Genomic DNA, 19,865 nt, shown 5'->3' on the forward strand with positions numbered 1-19,865 from the left:
TTTTAACTGCGTTTAATATTGTGCACCTTAAAAATTAGTTTGTTAGTATCGATGTGAGTTTAAATTGAGTATTGCTGACAAGAATAATCAGATTTATTGACACTATTTATGATCTTCTGATGCTGAATGACCTCAAGAAATCTACAACGTTAAACGAAACGTCACTCATTTTTGATCACTGCTAAATATAAAAACAAGTGTGTACATTGGACTCTTACCTGCAGGGTGGAGGCTGCTGAGTCACTAGTGTCTGTCAGTCCCGTGCCTCTCGGTATACTGGACACGATGTATCTGGAGCCCTTTGGCACAGGCTGTCTAACCACCAGCTTTCCTTTCCTGGTCTCCGCTAGAAACAGACTGTACCAGTAGGCGTCGTTGGAGACCAGAGTGGAATCTGCGATGGTGGAGTTCCTCTCACTGATCACACTGTTCCTGCAGGGAGGAGCCGCTTTGCTAGGCTTGGGTTTCTGACACTTGAGCACGATGGTGACCAGTATGGTGATCAGCAGGAGAAATGACACGGAGCCCAGGCCGATGACCAAATACAGGTTTAGGTCTGAAAAGATGTCGTATTCTAGAGGCACCTCAGTCATGTCAGAGTAGGCCTTAACGGCAGTCTCCACTGTGGACAGCTTGATGGTGACTGTAGCAGAGAGAGCAGGCTGCCCGTTGTCCTTGGCGACAACAACCAGCCGCTGGTGGCGCGGATCTCTGTAACTGAACATCCTCATAGTCCGGATCTCTCCGTTGTATTGGTCCAGACTGAACAAGGTGGCGTCCGTCACCTGTAGAAACTGGTAGGTAATCCGAGAGTTGTGCACCGAGTCGGTGTCCAAGGCTATCACCTTGGCAACCAGAGAGCCTTTATCGGTGTTTCTGGGGATCTTTTCCTCCACCACCGAGCCGTGCGCGCGCCACGGAGAGACGATAACCGGAGCGTTGTCGTTCTGGTCCACAATAATGATGTGGACGGTCACGTTACTGCTGAGTGGAGGAGAGCCAGAGTCTCTGGCCTCGATGTGGAAAAGAAACTCCTTCTCGATCTCATAGTCAAAAGTTTTTAGTGCGTAAAGATTGCCGTTCTCTGGATTGATGGAGAACAGCATGGACATGGACGTGTTGGCTATCTCCTTCTCCAGGATGAAGTAAACTAGATACTGGTTTTCATGGAGGTCCGGGTCAAACGCAGTGAGTGAACTGAGCAAGGCCCCAGGTGCGTTGTTCTCCATTACACGTATAGTATAAAAGGACTGAGGGAACTGTGGAACATTGTCATTAACATCCAGCAGTTCTAGCGTCATAGTTTCATTGTCAGATAAAGGAGGAGAGCCTCTGTCTGTAACAGTGAACGTGACGTCATATTCTGGAACCTTCTCACGGTCTAATGGCTCTGACACTACTAATTCATAATAGTTATCAGAGGATTCCCTCAGTTTGAACGGCATATGATCTGGAATATGAAGATCAACCACTCCGTTGTCACCTGAGTCTTTATCACTGACACTAACGACAGCTATCACTGTGTCTAATGCTATGTTTTCATTGACTGGACTCTGAAATGATTTAATAGATAATTCTGGGTGGTTGTCATTCATGTCTTCAACCTGAATCTTTATGGTGCATTGTCCTGATAAACTATTGGCTCCTTTATCAGTTGCTATAACTTCCATATCATAAATCCTAAAATCCTCATAATTTAACATTCCTTTAACATTAATTTCACCAGTGGAAGGATTCAGATTAAATGTTTCCTGTGTTTTCTCTGACGTGTATAAACTATATGAGTACGTAATATCAGAATTAGTTCCCTCATCTAAGTCTGTTGCATTGAGATGAATAACAAGGCTTCCAATGGGAGAATTTTCCATTATTTTAATATTATAACTCTCTTTGTCAAATGCAGGAGCGTTGTCATTTGTGTCCAAAACATGAACAACAATGCTGACCGTACCGGAACGAGCAGGTGTGCCTCCGTCTACAGCTGTGAGTATTAAATTATGAACAGCTTGCTGCTCCCGATCTAAAGTCTTTGTTAAGATCAATTCGGCAAACTTCGACCCATCTCTTCCGGTCTGAACTTCAATATTAAAATATTCGCTTTCACTCAGATGGTATGTTTTCACTGAATTGCTTCCAACATCAGGATCAACTGCATTGCTGAGAGAGAATCTCTCCCCTTTTGGCGTCGCTTCAGATATATCTAAATGTATGACGTCTCGTCGAAACTGTGGGGCGTTGTCGTTCATATCCAAAATTTCTACTTCTATATTAAAAATTCGTAATGGGTTTTCTAGTATTACCTCAAGTTTCAAGTAGCACAGTGTTAGCATTTTTGTACAAAGGTATTCCCTGTCAATCTTCTCAACAATATACAGTTCACCAGTCTCTTTGTTCACGTCCAGATATTTCTTATTTGCAATGATGTCAAGACGCATCTTCCTCTGATTCAGTGTTTTAACGTCCAAGATGAGGTCGGTAGCAAGGTTTGCTACAACTGAACCTTCTTTCATCTCCTCGGGTATTGAATAATGAGTCACTGAAGTCGATATGTGATGAACGAAGGAAAAAAGAATAACGATCAGCACGTACCTTTTGCAAGACTGCACTGTTACAGAGGACCCCATTGTTGTGTGCGGGTTAACTGCACTTCAAACGATGTAATGTACGTTTCCAGCAATATTGAATTTTGCTGTAACGGCCTTGATCCCAAACATGTTAACATAAATTAAATCCCGAGGAGATTTCGGCGTTAAAAAAGGGCGAGGGCGTTATCGAAGTGGAGTTTCAGCACCACGGAGCTGTCCGGTTGTTTCACGATCTGCCCTAATGACAACGATTCACTGTCATGGCGTCCATAGGCTGGCATTTTACTAACAAAACAGCGCCACCCTTTAGGTTTTGCATGACTCTTTTAACTGCGTTTAACAGAATTCACCTTAAAATGAGTTTATTAGTATCAATGTGAGTTTAAATTGAGTATTGCTGACAAGAATAAACAGATTTATTGACACTATTTATGATCTTCTGATGCTGAATGACCTCAAGAAATCTACAACGTTAAACGAAACGTCACTCATTTTTGATCACTGATAAATATAAAAACAAGTGTGTACATTGGACTCTTACCTGCAGAGTGGAGGCTGCTGAGTCACTAGTGTCTGTCAGTCCCGTGCCTCTCGGTATACTGGACACGATGTATCTGGAGCCCTTTGGCACAGGCTGTCTAACCACCAGCTTTCCTTTCCTGGTCTCCGCTAGAAACAGACTGTACCAGTAGGCGTCGTTGGAGACCAGAGTGGAATCTGCGATGGTGGAGTTCCTCTCACTGATCACACTGTTCCTGCAGGGAGGAGCCGCTTTGCTGGGCTTGGGTTTCTGACACTTGAGCACGATGGTGACCAGTATGGTGATCAGCAGGAGAAATGACACGGAGCCCAGACCGATGACCAAATACAGGTTTAGGTCTGAAAAGATGTCGTATTCTAGAGGCACCTCAGTCATGTCAGAGTAGGCCTTAACGGTAGTCTCCACTGTGGACAGCTTGATGGTGACTGTAGCAGAGAGAGCAGGCTGCCCGTTGTCCTTGGCGACAACAACCAGCCGCTGGTGGCGCGGATCTCTGTAACTGAACATCCTCATAGTCCGGATCTCTCCGTTGTATTGGTCCAGACTGAACAAGGTGGCGTCCGTCACCTGTAGAAACTGGTAGGTAATCCGAGAGTTGTGCACCGAGTCGGTGTCCAAGGCTATCACCTTGGCAACCAGAGAGCCTTTATCGGTGTTTCTGGGGATCTTTTCCTCCACCACCGAGCCGTGCGCGCGCCACGGAGAGACGATAACCGGAGCGTTGTCGTTCTGGTCCACAATAATGATGTGGACGGTCACGTTACTGCTGAGTGGAGGAGAGCCAGAGTCTCTGGCCTCGATGTGGAAAAGAAACTCCTTCTCGATCTCATAGTCAAAAGTTTTTAGTGCGTAAAGATTGCCGTTCTCTGGATTGATGGAGAACAGCATGGACATGGACGTGTTGGCTATCTCCTTCTCCAGGATGAAGTAAACTAGATACTGGTTTTCATGGAGGTCCGGGTCAAACGCAGTGAGTGAACTGAGCAAGGCCCCAGGTGCGTTGTTCTCCATTACACGTATAGTATAAAAGGACTGAGGAAACTGTGGAATATTGTCATTTACGTCCAATAGATGCAGAGTTATTGTTTCATTGTCAGATAACGGCGGCGTTCCTGCATCTGTTACAATCAATGTGATTTCAAATTCAGGTACTGATTCACGATCTAAGGGCTCAGACACTATGAGCTTGTAATCCATGGGTCTTTCTGATGACTTGTTAAGAATAAAGGGTAGGTTCTGATTTATGGATAAGCTTACTTTTCCATTATCGCCAGTGTCTCTGTCACTTATTCCCACCATAGCAATGACACTTCCTATTGGGATGTTCTCATTAACTGTGTCTTTAACAGACTGTATGGTAATTTCCGGATAATTATCATTCATATCCGTCACGTGGACGACTACTTTACACTGCCCCAGTAAGGGATGTGTCCCTTTGTCTCTGGCCTCAATGTGCATCTCATAAAATTTCATATCTTCATAGTCAATCGTACCCTTGACAGTTATCTCCCCTGTGTTAGGATTCAATGCAAAAACATCTTGTGTTTTTTCTGACGTGTAAAGAGTGAATGAATACACAATCTCTGAATTCAGACCCTCGTCAAGATCTGTAGCGTTAAGCTTCATCACTAAGGTTCCGATCGGGGAATTTTCTGTCATGTTAATTGTGTATGTCTGCTTGTCAAACCGAGGAGGATTATCGTTTGTATCCTGTACTCTAACAATAATATTGGCAGTGCCGGAGCGCACAGGGACCCCGCCGTCCACAGCAGTCAGTATTAAATTATGCACAGCATTCTCCTCTCTGTCTAAAGACTTGGTCAATACCAAATCAACATATTGCGTTCCATCACTCCCCGTCTGAATTTCGATTGTGAAATGTTCACCGACACTGAGTTTGTATGTTTTAATTGTATTTATGCCAACATCTGGATCCACAGCATTAGGCAGGGAGAATCTCTCTCCCGGTGTTGCCGATTCTGAAACGTCGAGCTCTACTCTGTCTCGTCGAAAATGTGGAGCATTATCGTTTATGTCCGTTATTCCAAGTTCAATGTTGAAGATACGTAAGGGGCTTTCTATGATAACATCAAGCTTTAGAAAACAGGATGTTATTTTCGGACAAAGATATTCCCTGTCCATCTTTTCCACGATATACAACTCCCCTGTTTTTTTATTGACATCTAGATATTTTTTGTTATGGAAAATATCAAGCTTTACCTCTCGTTGTGCCAAACCTCCAGGCTCAAGTCCCAAATCCGCAGCGAGATTAGCCACAACAGAGCCTCTTTCCATCTCCTCGGCTATAGAGTACCGTGTCACAGACAAAGCGCTGGGCCATACTGCACACAAGACAAAGACAGTGGCCCAAAAATGCATCCTTTCGTCTGCAGGAAACAATACTCCAGATTCTAAAAACATTTGTTGTTTTTGTTGATTTTTAAGATCTGACTAAATATCTTAGGACATGTCTTTGGGTCCTGTTGGTAATTTAACAATAAAAAGCATATCTCCCACAATGCTACACCCTATTTATAAATGGGTGTGTCATGACTTCCAGGAGAAAGATGCATTATGCTTTAGTGGTCAACAGTGACACCATGTGACAGAAACAGCATACAGTATGGTGCAGTAACTGTTTTAGAATCACCTTTGTGTGGTTTCACATGACACTGACATGTAGCAGAATTCACTCATGTATTTTTGAAAATTTTGTGAAAGGGCTACCTCTTTACTTTCTGACAAAGATGTTCAGTTTTTTCTCAATAACAGGTTCAGTTTAAAGGCATGCTAAAACTGATTCCTTTCAGGCAAATCGCCAGCTTTGCCTGAAAGCTTAGCTTAGCTTCCTAATCACAGCGCATTTTACATAAGTTAACCATATTTGCTTGTATCTTGATGATTTGTGACTAGATTAGTGTCACAAAAACCCACACAGCAATCAAAAGTAGACAAGAGATTAAAATATTAGAAAACTTAAAAAATAACACACATTTGTGTGCAAAATCATAAAAAATATATATACCTGTGTCATTTGTGATACACATATTGTCTGGTCCCATTTTTGGATCCCATTTCGCTAAATGTAGAAATACAGGTAAGTCTCTGTGGGTAGAATATTTTCACCACGATAGCATCCTGCCTATGTGTATGCAGGGGGGTTGTTGACAGTTGAGATAGCAGTGTGTGCCAGTTGCAGGAAACTGACTTCCTGAGGAGAGAGGCATCCAGGGATGTGAGGCGTGTAAAATGGTTAGACAGTGTAATTCACTTAGGTAACTTGTTTAAATATATAAGGAATTAAGGGGACAAATAATATATTTTACTTTATATGTACTTCAGCTATGTGACAGAAGTTTGGGCCATCTTTGTTCCGGTTCTCCATATTTGCTACATGACTTGACACAGCAGTTGTTTTTTTAAAGAAGACAGAACTATCATGTACCCAAGGTGGACAAGATAGTGAATACACATGTATGTGTACATGTGTAAGTTATTTGGAGCATTTTTAGCTACAGTGTGACTCTTTTTAAGATTTTTTTTTTACTTAATGACAAATGTAGAGCTGCCTACTGCAACTCAGACAAGTGTGTGACAGAAGCGCAGTTAGATTTGAATAGAGTGAAATAAGAAACATCTAACGTAAGAGTGTGAAAGAAGAAAGTGGGTGGAGCAGCTGCACGGGCAGTACTGCCAAAGAGAGCATGGTATCTCAGGACGAACTCCGTCGGGCGTTTCTTTCCAGTTAAGTGGATTATCCTGGTGAGTTAGCTGCCTACAGTTAGCTGGTTAACATTAAGATTTCTTTGCAATAGTGTTGAATGGTGTGTTATTTTACTTTGAGAAACATGGTAAAGCAAACCCAGTCCGGATATAACGTTTTGTGTGACGTGAAGTAAATATGGTTGTTTTGTAATGAGCAGTTTAGCCGCCCACCTCTGTCGGCTTAATTGCAACCTAGAAGCTTAGAGTAGCCTAAGTTAGTGCAACATGCATAGCTGCTGATCTACCTCGAGGCTGACTAAAACTGATATCTTAAAGGTTTTTTAAATGAGATTCTGGACGTTAATATAGCTCAAACAACTATTTGCAATATAAAGATATAATGGAGTAATGACGTCCTGAGCAGAGGATGACGTCACACCCCCTCTGCCATCGCAGCCTCTCTGTGCTTTGTTTATACAGCCGCACCGGCAGCGCTTGCATGTTAATGTTAGTGCATGTGAGTGAAACTATCTGTGAGGAGAGCTGTTTCTTTTCTCATCTAACGCAGTGAATTAAGGATTCATATCGACCAAACCAGAGTTGGTGATTGTTGGAACAGTGGAAAGACTAACAAAGACGCTTTTGGTGAGTTTTATTTAGTTTCTGTCCAGTTTGAATTAAGTGTATTTGAGATGATCTGCCAGGTAAAATTACTGTTTTGGTCAATGGAGTCAGGTGCGCCATAGCACCGATTTATTTTGGTCTGAGATGCTGGTGCTCTAGTGTGACATTTAGTGGCTGTGAATGTTGCTTACAGCTCCTTTAAAGAGGCCCAAGGTTGACTGACAACTTTAAAGGAACATTCAATTAAGACAAGACTCATTTAAAATGTATAACCTTAAAGGAAAAATGGAATGTTCAAAGCGAAAAACAAAGAATATTAAGAACTGATAACTGAACCAATTTGGGTCGAACAGAGGATACAACTTATTTTTATTCAGAATGACTTCATCAAACCACTTTTCTGTGTTAACCTCCCTCTGGCTGTAAACCATAAACTGTAAACTGTATAAAGCTGTTTATCCTCTCATGCCTTTCCAAGCCTTCCATTCAGGGCCCAAACCCACAAACGCTGGCCTATCACTGGTAAGTGTAGGACTGAGCTGTCCAGCTGGGAGAGGCCTCTGTCGTGATGTGCTCATGCAATCTGGAACCACCACAGCTGACAGGGGAAGCTGTGAAAATCAGGCTAACTGCTTTCTGTTTCAGTTAGTGTTCAACACAGCTTTGCCAAGTTGTCTCTTTATTGTACAGTATTACTAGTCAGGTCGAGCTGGCTCCTGTCTGTTGTTTTGGTCCCAAGACATACTGAAGATCTCAATCAGCCTGCTTGGTTATTTTTCTGTGACTAACTCCAGAGCTTTCACTGGTGTTGCCTTCACTTTTGGCTCATTTGTACAAAAAGGATGTTTGTTTGGCTGTTTTATACTTTATACTATATTTTTTTAATGAATTTTCTCTACAATCATTGTGACTGACTTATGAAATCTACACTGAAATAGTGATCCTGAGTACTGTCAATTGTGACTACATGGGACCCTACTTGTGTCAAAGCTGGAATGCATTCATAATGTACAGAAGCTGTGCACACAGCAAGAAGAATTTAGCAATTGCCAGTAATTGATCATCTATCATGTATTTTTGAACATGTTAACAGCACAGGCTCATTAGCCATTTGCTAATAAAAAAAAACAGTACAGGCCAGCAATACAAGTGTGAGATATTAGTATTTTTTAAATGTGATAATCTTGAGGAAATAATTTTACAAATTATTTTGGATTTGTTGAAGCCAGTGCCACATCAGCCAATTTAGAAAAAGCTCTAGTCATAGTAATTTGGCTGAGTCTGATCCCCTTGATTTTCTATTAATTTAATAAACGGCAAAATGCTATTTCATAGTTTATAACAAGACAAACATTAATTTTGAATGTGCCTTACATTTGCGAGTCAGGAAAGGTTGTATGTAGTTTGCAACAACATTGACTTTGACTAATCAAAATGACAAGTAAATGAGTGTTTTCTGATTCTGTTACAGTTATTAAAGTTTTAAAAAGTTACATTATTGTTTTGACATGTTTTGGCACAATTCTTCTGCATTATAAAACAGAATTTAATATTACTGAAGTCATATTCATATCATAAAAGAGAAAAGAAAAGAGAAAAGAGAGAGAAGAGAATTACGAGTTCCTATAACCTCCTACCACACTCCCTGAGTTTACAAAGTAAAATTAATTTACTTTACCAACCCAAGCCTGTTTGTTTGGTGTGCAGCGATTCTTACTCAATGATGCCCTCTGCTGGAGAAATCTGTTGCCAAGTTAGTGTCAGAAGATGGTGTAAATGTTCATCACAGGCACATTTATTGTGACTGGGTATGAATCATGGATGAATACAATTTCATCCAGTATTTAGCTGCCATATAAGCTAAAAATCTAAGTAAACTGTTTGAATGTGTTTAATAATTCTAACCATATTTATCTACAATTTCTCATGCTGGGATCTAAATGGGTCAGAGGCATGTTGCTTGTGGGATTCCACATGACAAGAATATTTATTCTTTAATAAGTCCAAGCAGTAGTGGAATGTAACTAAGAATTTTTTTCTCAAATACTTTACTTAAGTACAAATTTGATGTACTTGAACTTAACCTGAGTATTTTCATTTAAAGCCACTCAACTTCTACTCCACTACATTCCGGGGTGAGATATTGTAGTTTTTACAAAGTTTTTGCAAATGTACTAGTTACTTTGCAGATTAAGTTAAGATGTACCATACAAAACACATGTTTCTAAATAAAAATATAATAATAAAGATATGATGTACTGTTAGATAGATAGATAGATAGATTAACACACATTAAACCACCCAACTGTATATAAAATAGTTTAATTAGTTCTACCACACTGCAGCATTCAAATGCTTCTAGCACATCAATGCTTCAGTAATCCAGTAATATATATTATAGTATAACACTCACAGGGCAGATTTTTCTGCATAATGAGTACTTTTACTTAAATTAAATTAATGTAAGATTGTAACAGAATTTTTGTTTGTTTGTTTTGTTTTTTGTATTGTTGCACTCCTACTTTTACTAACGTAAATGATCTGAATACTTCGTCCACCACTGGCCTTAACGAAAAAACACGTCGGCCCCCAGGAGATATACTTTATTTTTATTTTCTATACATTTTTACCTCGTTCAGTTACCTCATGGCCACTGCTTTGGACTAAAAGACGAAAGTCGTGCAAAGACGTGGGTTAAATTTAAGTTTAAGGTGTGCGTGTGCGTGTGTGTGTGTGTGTGCGTGTGTGTGTGTGTGTCATGTAGAGGAAGAGGGCTGCCACAAAAAATTAAATCCCAACATACAGCACCAGTTTTCATTGAGTAGCATCAGACGCGCCCTCTTGTGGACGACTGAAGAAATTGCAACTGGATAGAAAAGAATCACTGGTCAAAACAATTTCAGCACCATGGCCATGGACAGCTCCCAATGCAAATGACCAACATGGTTAAAGGATGTGGAATGACACAAGTTGCCCTGTGTTGACTGCGAGATTGTATACCTTTTATGAACATAATTTCACCAATCACAACACTATAATTTCACTACAATTTCACCACATTTAGATCTTGTGTGAACCAATACTTGTGTGAACCTATTTGGTTTGGTCTCAAGGTGGGACTATACATGAATTTGATGTTTCTGAATATGTTTTGTTTATTGATCCTAAAATAACTATTTTTTTAACATTAAAGTCGTTCTAGAGTGTAAAAATGATCCTGCACCTCTATTTTAGGAACAGAGCTCCATTCCTCACTCATCTGAAAGTAAGCCAAGCTGACCTAGATATGGCTGCCCCTTCAGCCATCCCTATGGATCACCTTACCGCAGAGAAGGTTAGCCTGCTCCCCTCCATGTTCTCTACGGACACCCATTTCCTTATTAACGGAATTATTTTCAATCTGAGCCATAGGATGACCTAATTACCCTGCTCATTTCTAGCTAGTGGCCAACTCTCATCTGTTGATGGTAGGAACTAATTCCCTGAGAAGTAAGATGTGAAAGGGCACAGAGAAGAGTCACAGGCCCCCTAGCTCACATCCAGGTGTGGCATTTGGAGCTGAGACCCCCTTTCCCCTGACGCTTGTATTCATGTTCGAGGTCTTAATTAAAGTGATATTTCGAGAGAGGAGGTTCTGTTTGTTCAGTTAATGAACCCCACTATTCTCTGCGGGCAAATGGAAATGCAAGCACTCCAATTAGCATATGTTAGGATTCTACTATGTTTATTCCTCACCGTAAAAAAAACAGTTTACCAAGGCGAAAAGCTTTCCACCCTTGTAAGAGTAGCTGTGGAACTTTTTCACCCCAAAATAATTGACTCAAGTTAATTAAACATAGATCCTGGAAACGTACATCTAAATGCTTTATGCTTGTAGATCGAGCAAATCTGTGTTTGAGTGCGTGCGAGTATCAGTGCGCGTGGGTTGGGTTAGGCCTTGAGTTTTATGCATTACAGCAGGCCACACGTGCATGTATAAGAGACATAAGAAAGACCATATGAAAAAAATACTTTATTTTCATAAATGTATACAGTACATGTGTGGGGAAAATCCCCTGTCTTTACAGTTGTCTGCATCATGTTGCAGCTTGCATATACATTATCATACTACTGGTCATAGTCACACAAGCTCTGTTAGCAAACAAACATACAAAAAGAAAACACTTTTTCTTTTCATAAAACCAAAAATATAAATTCATAAGGATGTGCAAAAGTATTGTCCACTAATGCTTCTTCAAAACATTTTGGATGTAATTGCTGCTCCAGTTTGATTGTCTAAATAATAATAATAATAATAGGCAGATACATACATTGGCCATGTTGCAGTGGCATGTCACATAAATAGCTATCAGACTTCATTTACCTTCAGCATTTTAGCCGAAATGAATTGTTCATTCATTATTTCTCTTACTCAGTGAATTGCGCATCCTCTGTGTTTTTCATACCACTTGTAAGTCATATGTTCATTAATTTATGTACTGAATGTCTCTTCCTCTGTTTTCATTTGAGGTTATCCATCATTTTAATCATCCATTCAGTCATTGATAAGTCAGTCATTGTACAGGTCATTATTTATAATCGCAGCCTCTCCCTGGGGGGACATTTGAAGACGTCGCTTCTTGCCAAAGGTGGAGAAGGAATTGTGGACGTCCAGCTCACTTCGCTGTACTGCGGGCCTCAGGGTGCAAAAGCCTGATGGTGTCCCAGGGATGTACACATTGTGGTGGTAGTCAGGTGGAGGGTGAGGGTGAGGGTGGGAGGGGATTGACGGCTGCTGTTGTTGTGGAGGAGGTGTGCACCGAGGAGTCCAGGGGCGAGAGGGGACCCCACTGGTTGAAGGAGACATCTTGTAATCTGTAGTAGGACATAGATAAGGAGAAAGGAGAGGAGAAGCAACTACTTAATTATACAATATTGACTTACTACTGTAGTGTTATTTTCATTTACATTGCACTTTTCTAAAACAAAGTTTAGTGCTTTGCAATCTTGACAATAAACATTGACATACAACAAAAGAAGAGGTCACCGACAAAAATACAAAACAATTAGATGGGGTATGAATATAACCCTGCTGATGTTTGAGGTAGTGGAGATGAGGTAACACTATACCAACAAACCAATTAAGGTAAAAACAAAGGAAGAATGTCATTACATAAAAGCACAGAGGTGTGCTGTTATAAACAATACTCAGGTTTGGGTGTAAGTAATATACGGTAAATGCATACGTAACCCTAAATGTGTGTAGTTTGGCCTCTCTTACCTTTCATGCCTCTCATGTGAGTACCCCAGGTCCAGTACTGTCCAGGTGCCATGGACGTGACATAGTTTTCTGGGTCTGCGTGCATGGCCTTACGCATGAGGGTGCCATCCATGTTTATAGAGTTATAACTGCAAACAAGATACCAGTCTGTAATGACAACATACTTTACTCATATGTAAATTCAGTATCTCTATCTATTTTAACATGAGTGATTTTTATACAGGCTGTATACTTCGGCTCATTATGTGAACATTATACTTGGACACAGTGTAATAATAATAATAATAATAGTACCTTTTAATGGAGGAGTTCTGATTCTTTGTGAGAGTCCAGTCTGTGTTTGGCTGCTTCAGCTGCAGTTAAAAGAGCGAGAATTTAATTTCAACTTAATAAAAATGACAAAATCCCCACGTAAAAGGCACATAGTAGTGCAATGTCACTACCCAGGTCTATTTTGTGAAACTTCTTCTTTCAAAATAAGTTCTGATAACAAACGCCATTTGTGCATTCTATCCTCTTGCATCAGTAAAGGTCAGTGATACCCGACATGAAGAGCAGTCTATCTTTGTGTTTGTCCTGAAATGGAGACATGACTCTTTTCACACGGATCGTGGCTGCCGCCCTGTGGATATTTGGCAGAACAGGATTTTAAGAGCGGAGGTGCTGTTGCCTTCAGCTACGACTCGCCTGTCACTTAGTTTTGCTTTTATCCTCTGTGGCGCAGCGGGAGGGGTGAAAGAGAGCACCCGAGTGATATTTATTCCGGGTCTAACTCTCATAGTATGGATTCCACGCTCTATTAATTCACTTATAGTTGTTAACAAGGAGAATGCGAAGTAAGCTTATTATTAGAATCGGTATTCAAAATACGCTCCTCGCCAACTACGCACAAAACCAATTAGAACCCTACCGGGATGAAACGAAACATGATTTTAATCTTCAAAGAAAACCGTGCAAGGGAGGAAATTAAGAAAATTACACACGTCATTGTTTTGTGGATTTTATGCATCATTTTACATTAATATTTGCCTGATGCTCCTCGAGCAAGGTTTTTAATTAAAAGTCTCACAGAGAGCCTTGAAAAGTTTGTGGTCCTTGCAGCTGTATATAACCGCAGACAGCTCAACACGCATAGCACGCATAACACGTACACGCACCTGTCCTGCGTGTCTTACACGCTTGAATGTGTGTTTAATCTCTCTTTTCACCTTCAATTCATCAACTTAAGCATGCCTATGTACCTGCTTTGTATAATGCTCAAATAGTTTCATTGTGATTTGCCTTTGAGAGTTCATGTGTCACTGACGACCTCATGACGACTCATGTGGGCCACCACCGGGTGAATTAGGGGAACCAATTAACGGCAGGAAGGACACTCTCTCCTGAAGGAGGATAGCTGCAGGCAGAACAATCACTGTGACCTCGAAATCCCTCTTGTGGCCGGAGGTGTATGTGCCAGTGACCGAACTGACATTTCTCAGTCTGCCTGGTGGAGTCTGGTTTCATGGCTGTGAGTCTTTGTCCCTCTGCGTTTTGATGAAAACAGGCAGGCGACAATGAGCAATAAGCACATATTTACGGTCTGCTGCCCCGTCTATTAGAATTAGAAAACACTGATGTAGACATCCTGCCTCCGCAAATTCCCTTTCTCCTTGTCTCTTTCCTTCCCCCTTCTATTACACCCCTCCTCTTCCCCAGCCTTGCTCGACAAATATGAAGCCACATCTCTCTCTCTCTCTCTCTCCTCGCATTCAGAGGACAACGCTGAGGCCGATCTACAGGCGGCCCACGTCTCAGTCCAGCCATGTCCTTGCAACCCTCCCTTCTCCTTGCCCCCTCCCCTCTCGATGTCCTCCCCTGTCTCCCCCAAACCGGCCATTTGCCATTTTTCATCAATAATAGACAGCCCCCCTTGCGAATACGCCACATTGTGTGTAGTATAATGGTTCGGCAGTGCGTGTGCCCTTGAGGCATAGTTAGTGAGGTTATCTGTCCTATATTGTTAGTTTGGGAACAAGAAGGCGTGTCGCAAACCCGACTGGTCGAACAAGAATTGTCTGAACCCAAGGCAGATGAATTCAGAAAACTGCCTTCACCTTGACACGTCACGTATATAACCTTGACTTTTTGTTCAAACTCAGGCAGATGTGCTGGAAGCAGGTGTGTGTGTGTGTGTGTGTCCTCATTGCATGACAAGTGCGTGGCAATGACACTGGGTGATGTAGACATTAATCTCGCAGGTCACAAACTACTATAATTAAGTTAATGAATTATTGTTAAAAGCTTTTTCCACGAGTTTTTTTTTTGTTACAAAAACGTGTCGTGAAGACACCTGGGAATGTTACTAAGACTGAATAGAGTAGTCAACTTGAACTACATCTCCATTTCCTCTCACACAGTAATTGATATCTCACTTCATTCTATACAGATGAGAAGACACGGTATGCGCACAGAATATGCTCCTTAGACACTTTCATTAACATGTCAATTAAAATGTAATCTCACATCGTCTCATTTCATTTCCCGGGTGCCAAACATTACCACGGGCTGCACAATAAATAATTGCCATAATTATAAAAACAGTCGAGAACATACTGTGCAACACTAGCTAAGAGAGAAGAGAAGAAAACCATGGTTTTGCTCAGTTTTTGCTCAAGTTAACTTTAAATCTGTCTGGTATGCGTGATTTGACCTTCATGGGAGAATGTCACAGTGTAGATCCTTATCAGAAAGAAATCTGAGATGGATTTTGTTGTGGCACAGAGTGAAACGGGCGGATCTGAATGAACAACATATTCTCTCGCGTCTTATACGCTGATTTCTCTGTACCTCATTGGGAGTAGTTGCTCCGTTGTTCACGGATGCGCTCCTGCTTTGCGCGTTCCACGAGTTTTCTCCGCTCTTCGCCTCGTTGTTCCTCGGTGTGCTGCCGGGGCTGCACGGCTTCAGAAACATAAAGTCACTTTTGGCAGATTCGGGAGTCAGGCACACTTTGTAACAATATGACTGGGATAGACTGCTGCTTCCATTCACCTCCATACAGTTCGTGGGCACTTTGGCCGTGGATGAAATCTGCAGATTGAGGTTAGATTTCTTGAACACCTCCGGGGGCGGCTCGGACTGAAACCCCCCGCAACAGCAGCAGGCGAACGGGGGGAGGTTATACCCGCTGAGGGTCTCCCTGTCCTTGTAGCACTTGACAGCAGCCAGCACGATAATAGCCACCAGGAATATTAAAGATATTGTGCTCAGTGACACGATCAAGTAGAGAGCGAGGTTTGAGGGGGGCTGTGGGCTGAGTGTGAGGTCTCCGAAATCTGACAGCGACTCGGGCACGCTGTCTACCACTGTGAGGACAATGGAGGCGGTGGCGGAGAGCGGCGGCTGCCCGTTGTCCTTGACTAATATTACCAGTCTTTGCCTTGTTGCGTCTTTTTCCACTAGCCGGCGAATAGTCCTGATTTCGCCCGTGTACAGAGCCACACTGAACAGCCCCGGGTCTGTAGCCTGCAACACCTGATAGGACAGCCGGGAGTTTTGCCCCGCGTCCGCGTCTAACGCTGTTATTTTGGTAACCAGATACCCAGCGTCTACTGACCGCGGAACCACGTCTGTGGCCACGGTGCCGTTCTTGGGCAGCGGGGATACAATAACAGGGGCATTGTCGTTCTGGTCCAAGACAAAGACGTTCACTGTGACATTACTGGCGAGAGGGGGGAAACCAGCGTCTTGCGCCTGAACCAGAATCTGAAAGTTTCTAAGTTGCTCATAATCAAAAGAGCGCAGTGCGTAGATATTTCCGTTGTCAGAGTTGATTGAGACATAAGTGGACACGGGCATGCCCTGAATCTGACCCTCGAGAATAGAATAAGACAGATAGGCGTTCTGGTTAGAATCGGGGTCGAATGCAGTTACAGAGCAAATGGAAGCGCCGGGGGCATTATTCTCGGTCACATAAACTGTGTATGAAGGTTGAGAGAACCGCGGGGGGTTGTCATTAATGTCAGACACTTGAACGAGGATTGTTTTCCTAGTGGAGAGCGAGGGAGAGCCCAAGTCTCGGACTGTGAGGGTGATGTTGTACTCGGACACCGCTTCCCTGTCCAGAAACTCGCTTGTCACCAAAGTATAATAGTTTTTAAAAGATGAATGGAGCTGAAAGGGGACGTTGCTCGGAATTTGACAGTCAACATTCCCGTTCTCTCCCGAGTCCCGGTCCATGACACTGATAACAGCTATCACCGTGCCCGGTGGCGCGTCTTCCTGGACGGGAGTGGACACTGATGTGAGGATGACTTCGGGCGCGTTGTCATTCACATCCAGGATGTCTACCAGCACTTTACTGTGTACTGCCACAGCCGAGGGTCCCCTGTCTTTTGCCTGCACATACAGCTCATATACACTGGCTTTCTCATAGTCCACAACGCCCTTCACTCGGATTTCACCCGTGTACGGGTCCACGTTGAACAGTTCGCGCACCTTGAGGGGTGCGTGCCCGCTAAACGCGTAGGTCACCTCCCCATTCGAGCCCTCATCCAGGTCTGTGGCGTTTAGCTTCAGCACCAGCGTCCCCCTCGGTGCGTTCTCCACCAGGCTCGCCCGGTAAACTGAGCGGTCAAATACGGGAACGTTATCGTTTGCGTCTAACACTGTAATAGTTATCAGTGCTGTCCCAGAGCGTTCTGGTGACCCCCCGTCAAAGGCAGTCAGAACCATTTCGTGCTTTTTCTGCTGTTCCCGGTCCAGTGGGGTGTCCAGCACGAGCTCAGCGAACTTGCTTCCGTCATTGCGCGTCTGAATATTCAGTACGAAGTGCTCGTTTGCGCTTAGCTGGTAGGAGCGCAGAGAGTTGGTGCCCACGTCCTGGTCCTGTGCGCTCTCTAACGGGAAACAGGAGCCGGGCGCAGCCGACTCTGTAATGTCAATATTAAACTCGCTCCATGGGAAACTGGGGGAGTTGTCATTCACATCTAAAATCTCCACTTCCACTCTGTACAATTCTAATGGGTTTTCAATGACCACTTGCAAATGTAAAAAGCAGCTCGGGCTTCGTTCACACAGCTCCTCTCTGTCTATCTTTTCGTTGACGAAGAGAATGCCGTTCTCCAAGTTCACTTCTAAATACTGCTTCTTTGCTCCGGACACTATACGAAACCGACGGGCTGACAGCTTGGCCACATCCAAGCCCAGGTCTTCGGCGATGTTGCCCACAAAAGCTCCGTGCTCCAGCTCTTCGGGAATGGAGTACCGAATTTGCGCAAGAACCAGGTCCACTACACACGCACACAGAAGCAGACATATAACCAGCCCAGTCACCGGTACCCAACTGCCTCTGGAGAGTCTGTGATCCATTTCAGCGGCGTGCGTAAAATCACCTCACCTTTCAGGCCATTCAGACGTGCAGTTAAAAAGTACATACAAAAACAACCTGTAAAAAATCTTTAGATCTAAGTTTGTAACATCTATGTTTATGGATAACTTTACTGGATAGTTAAGCTGAGGGGACGGGAGAGGAGAGGACAGTGAATGCACCTCTCTCCCTCTCAGTTGTGCTCCACGCGCAACACCGGTGGTGTGTGAGCGGGGGAGGCTCGCGCTTTGATTTTCCAGTGTATTAGACAATCGGAGGAGCTGGTGGGGAGGCGTGTGTGTGTGTGTGAGAGAGAGAGAGAGAGAGAGAGGGAGGGAGAGGGGGTGGGGGTGGACGTAGCTTCTCTCAGCTCCGTATTGGAGGACGCCGACGCGAAGTGCGAGTCTAATTACTGTAGACGTTTAACCCTTTCACATCCTCATGTCTGTTCCTCTGACCCATTAAAGAGACGAGAAGGCGTAAATTTGACACCAGACGTCAGAGCCAGATTTGGATTAGGGGACAAATTGTGTTGTGGGTGTCGTTTTCTAGGCTGCCTTTAACAGATGAGGATGGACAAGGATTTGCCATGCTGACCACAGTGCCCTAAAGGCCCAGGACGGCAGTGGTAGCTAACATTATTTTACTCTGATTTATTATAAGCCTTTTTATAGCTTCAGAAAAGAATAAACTATTCTTCCGGGGTTCCACTATAACATGTTGCAATGCAGAAAACAAAAACACACTGGCTCACTCATTCGCTTTGCCTCAAATGGGCCAGTGGCCACTGCCAGTAGGCTCCTGGGATTCTATAATGCTTTTTAATGAGAGCCCTTTGAAGATGAATGCCCGCATTGCAAAAACAGTCCCATTCATTAATCATCACACACGAAATTGGGTTTTACAAAAAGAATCTTTGATGGGTCAGGATTTTCAATTTTAATCAATATTTAAATGAGTGTGAGCTACATTTTGGAGCTTAAAATGATTACAGTGACCCCCACGAGCGGGAGATACACGCATACAAATGCGCATTACACGACTTTAATTCACTTAAGTTGGCCTGAACATGTATCAACATAATCAACATGAAAGCAATGTCATAAAGCATTAAGCATACTTGTCTCTAATCAGGTATTATAGTTGGGATTAGATAAATACCCCATAGGTGATGTGTTTATAATTTGGAGACAGAAAAACGCCATCATGAATGCTGAGGGATGTTTTCGAGGACTTTAGTAGATGAAAGTATTACCACTGAGCACTATAGTTGTTATAGGACAAAGAGGACAACTCGGGTCTCTTTAGAGTGCGGCACAGGTTTGTTCAGATCTAATCTTTTTCCAGTTAATCCTGGTCAGTTAGACAACTACTGAACCACAGAGAGAGGGAAAGAGAGACTGAGAGAGAAACCAAAGGATGCCTTTGTGAATTCGGGTTCGTCTCCAGACAGACACGAGTGGCATCCTAATGTAAAACGGTGGCTTGAAATCTGAAAGTCTCTTCTTGGGACTGACGACACAGCCTTGGCCGCCGGGCAGCGCTGGGCTTGTTAGCTACTAAAAAAGAAGAAGGGGGAAAGCGAGAAGGAGATGAGAGAGAAAGAGCAAGAAACAAATAGTTCTACTTCCTACGGGCAACATTTTCTTTTACACTAGACGCTACATTTTCTGTTAAAGTGCCCCCAAAACCTGAGGACTGCATCCTCTGTCGAAAATTGTGTTGCTAGTTGGTCCTCTGTGAGAATTGTCGGGGAAGCCAAGCGACGTTGATGTCTAATGTTGCTGCACTTGAAAACAA

The 19,865-nt window shown here is 42.9% G+C and overlaps 4 protein-coding genes across 6 annotated transcripts in view; 1 reads left to right on the forward strand and 3 right to left on the reverse strand.

Annotated features, from left to right (window-relative positions):
* Positions 1 to 19,865, forward strand: part of LOC122880049 (fibroblast growth factor 18-like) — a 158,444-nt gene that overhangs the window by 98,132 nt on the left and 40,447 nt on the right. The window lies entirely within an intron of this gene.
* On the reverse strand, positions 147 to 2,809 carry LOC122880026 (protocadherin alpha-C2-like). Its single transcript, XM_044204746.1, has one exon. It carries the CDS (start codon positions 2,622 to 2,624, stop codon positions 162 to 164), a length of 2,463 nt encoding a protein of 820 aa, XP_044060681.1. The 5' UTR covers positions 2,625 to 2,809; the 3' UTR covers positions 147 to 161.
* On the reverse strand, positions 3,055 to 5,616 carry pcdhb (protocadherin b). The gene has a single exon (XM_044204743.1). It carries the CDS (start codon positions 5,545 to 5,547, stop codon positions 3,070 to 3,072), a length of 2,478 nt encoding a protein of 825 aa, XP_044060678.1. The 5' UTR covers positions 5,548 to 5,616; the 3' UTR covers positions 3,055 to 3,069.
* si:ch73-233f7.1 (uncharacterized protein LOC100537710 homolog) lies at positions 11,455 to 18,344 on the reverse strand. Its single transcript, XM_044204740.1, has 4 exons — positions 15,545 to 18,344; positions 13,010 to 13,068; positions 12,716 to 12,843; positions 11,455 to 12,309 (listed from the first exon to the last, which is right to left on the reverse strand). Exons 1-4 carry the CDS (start codon positions 18,065 to 18,067, stop codon positions 12,005 to 12,007), a joined length of 3,015 nt encoding a protein of 1,004 aa, XP_044060675.1. The 5' UTR covers positions 18,068 to 18,344; the 3' UTR covers positions 11,455 to 12,004.

This window comes from Siniperca chuatsi, linkage group LG8, assembly GCF_020085105.1.
Source record: "Siniperca chuatsi isolate FFG_IHB_CAS linkage group LG8, ASM2008510v1, whole genome shotgun sequence".
In the NCBI taxonomy this organism is placed as follows: Eukaryota; Metazoa; Chordata; class Actinopteri; order Centrarchiformes; family Sinipercidae; genus Siniperca; species Siniperca chuatsi.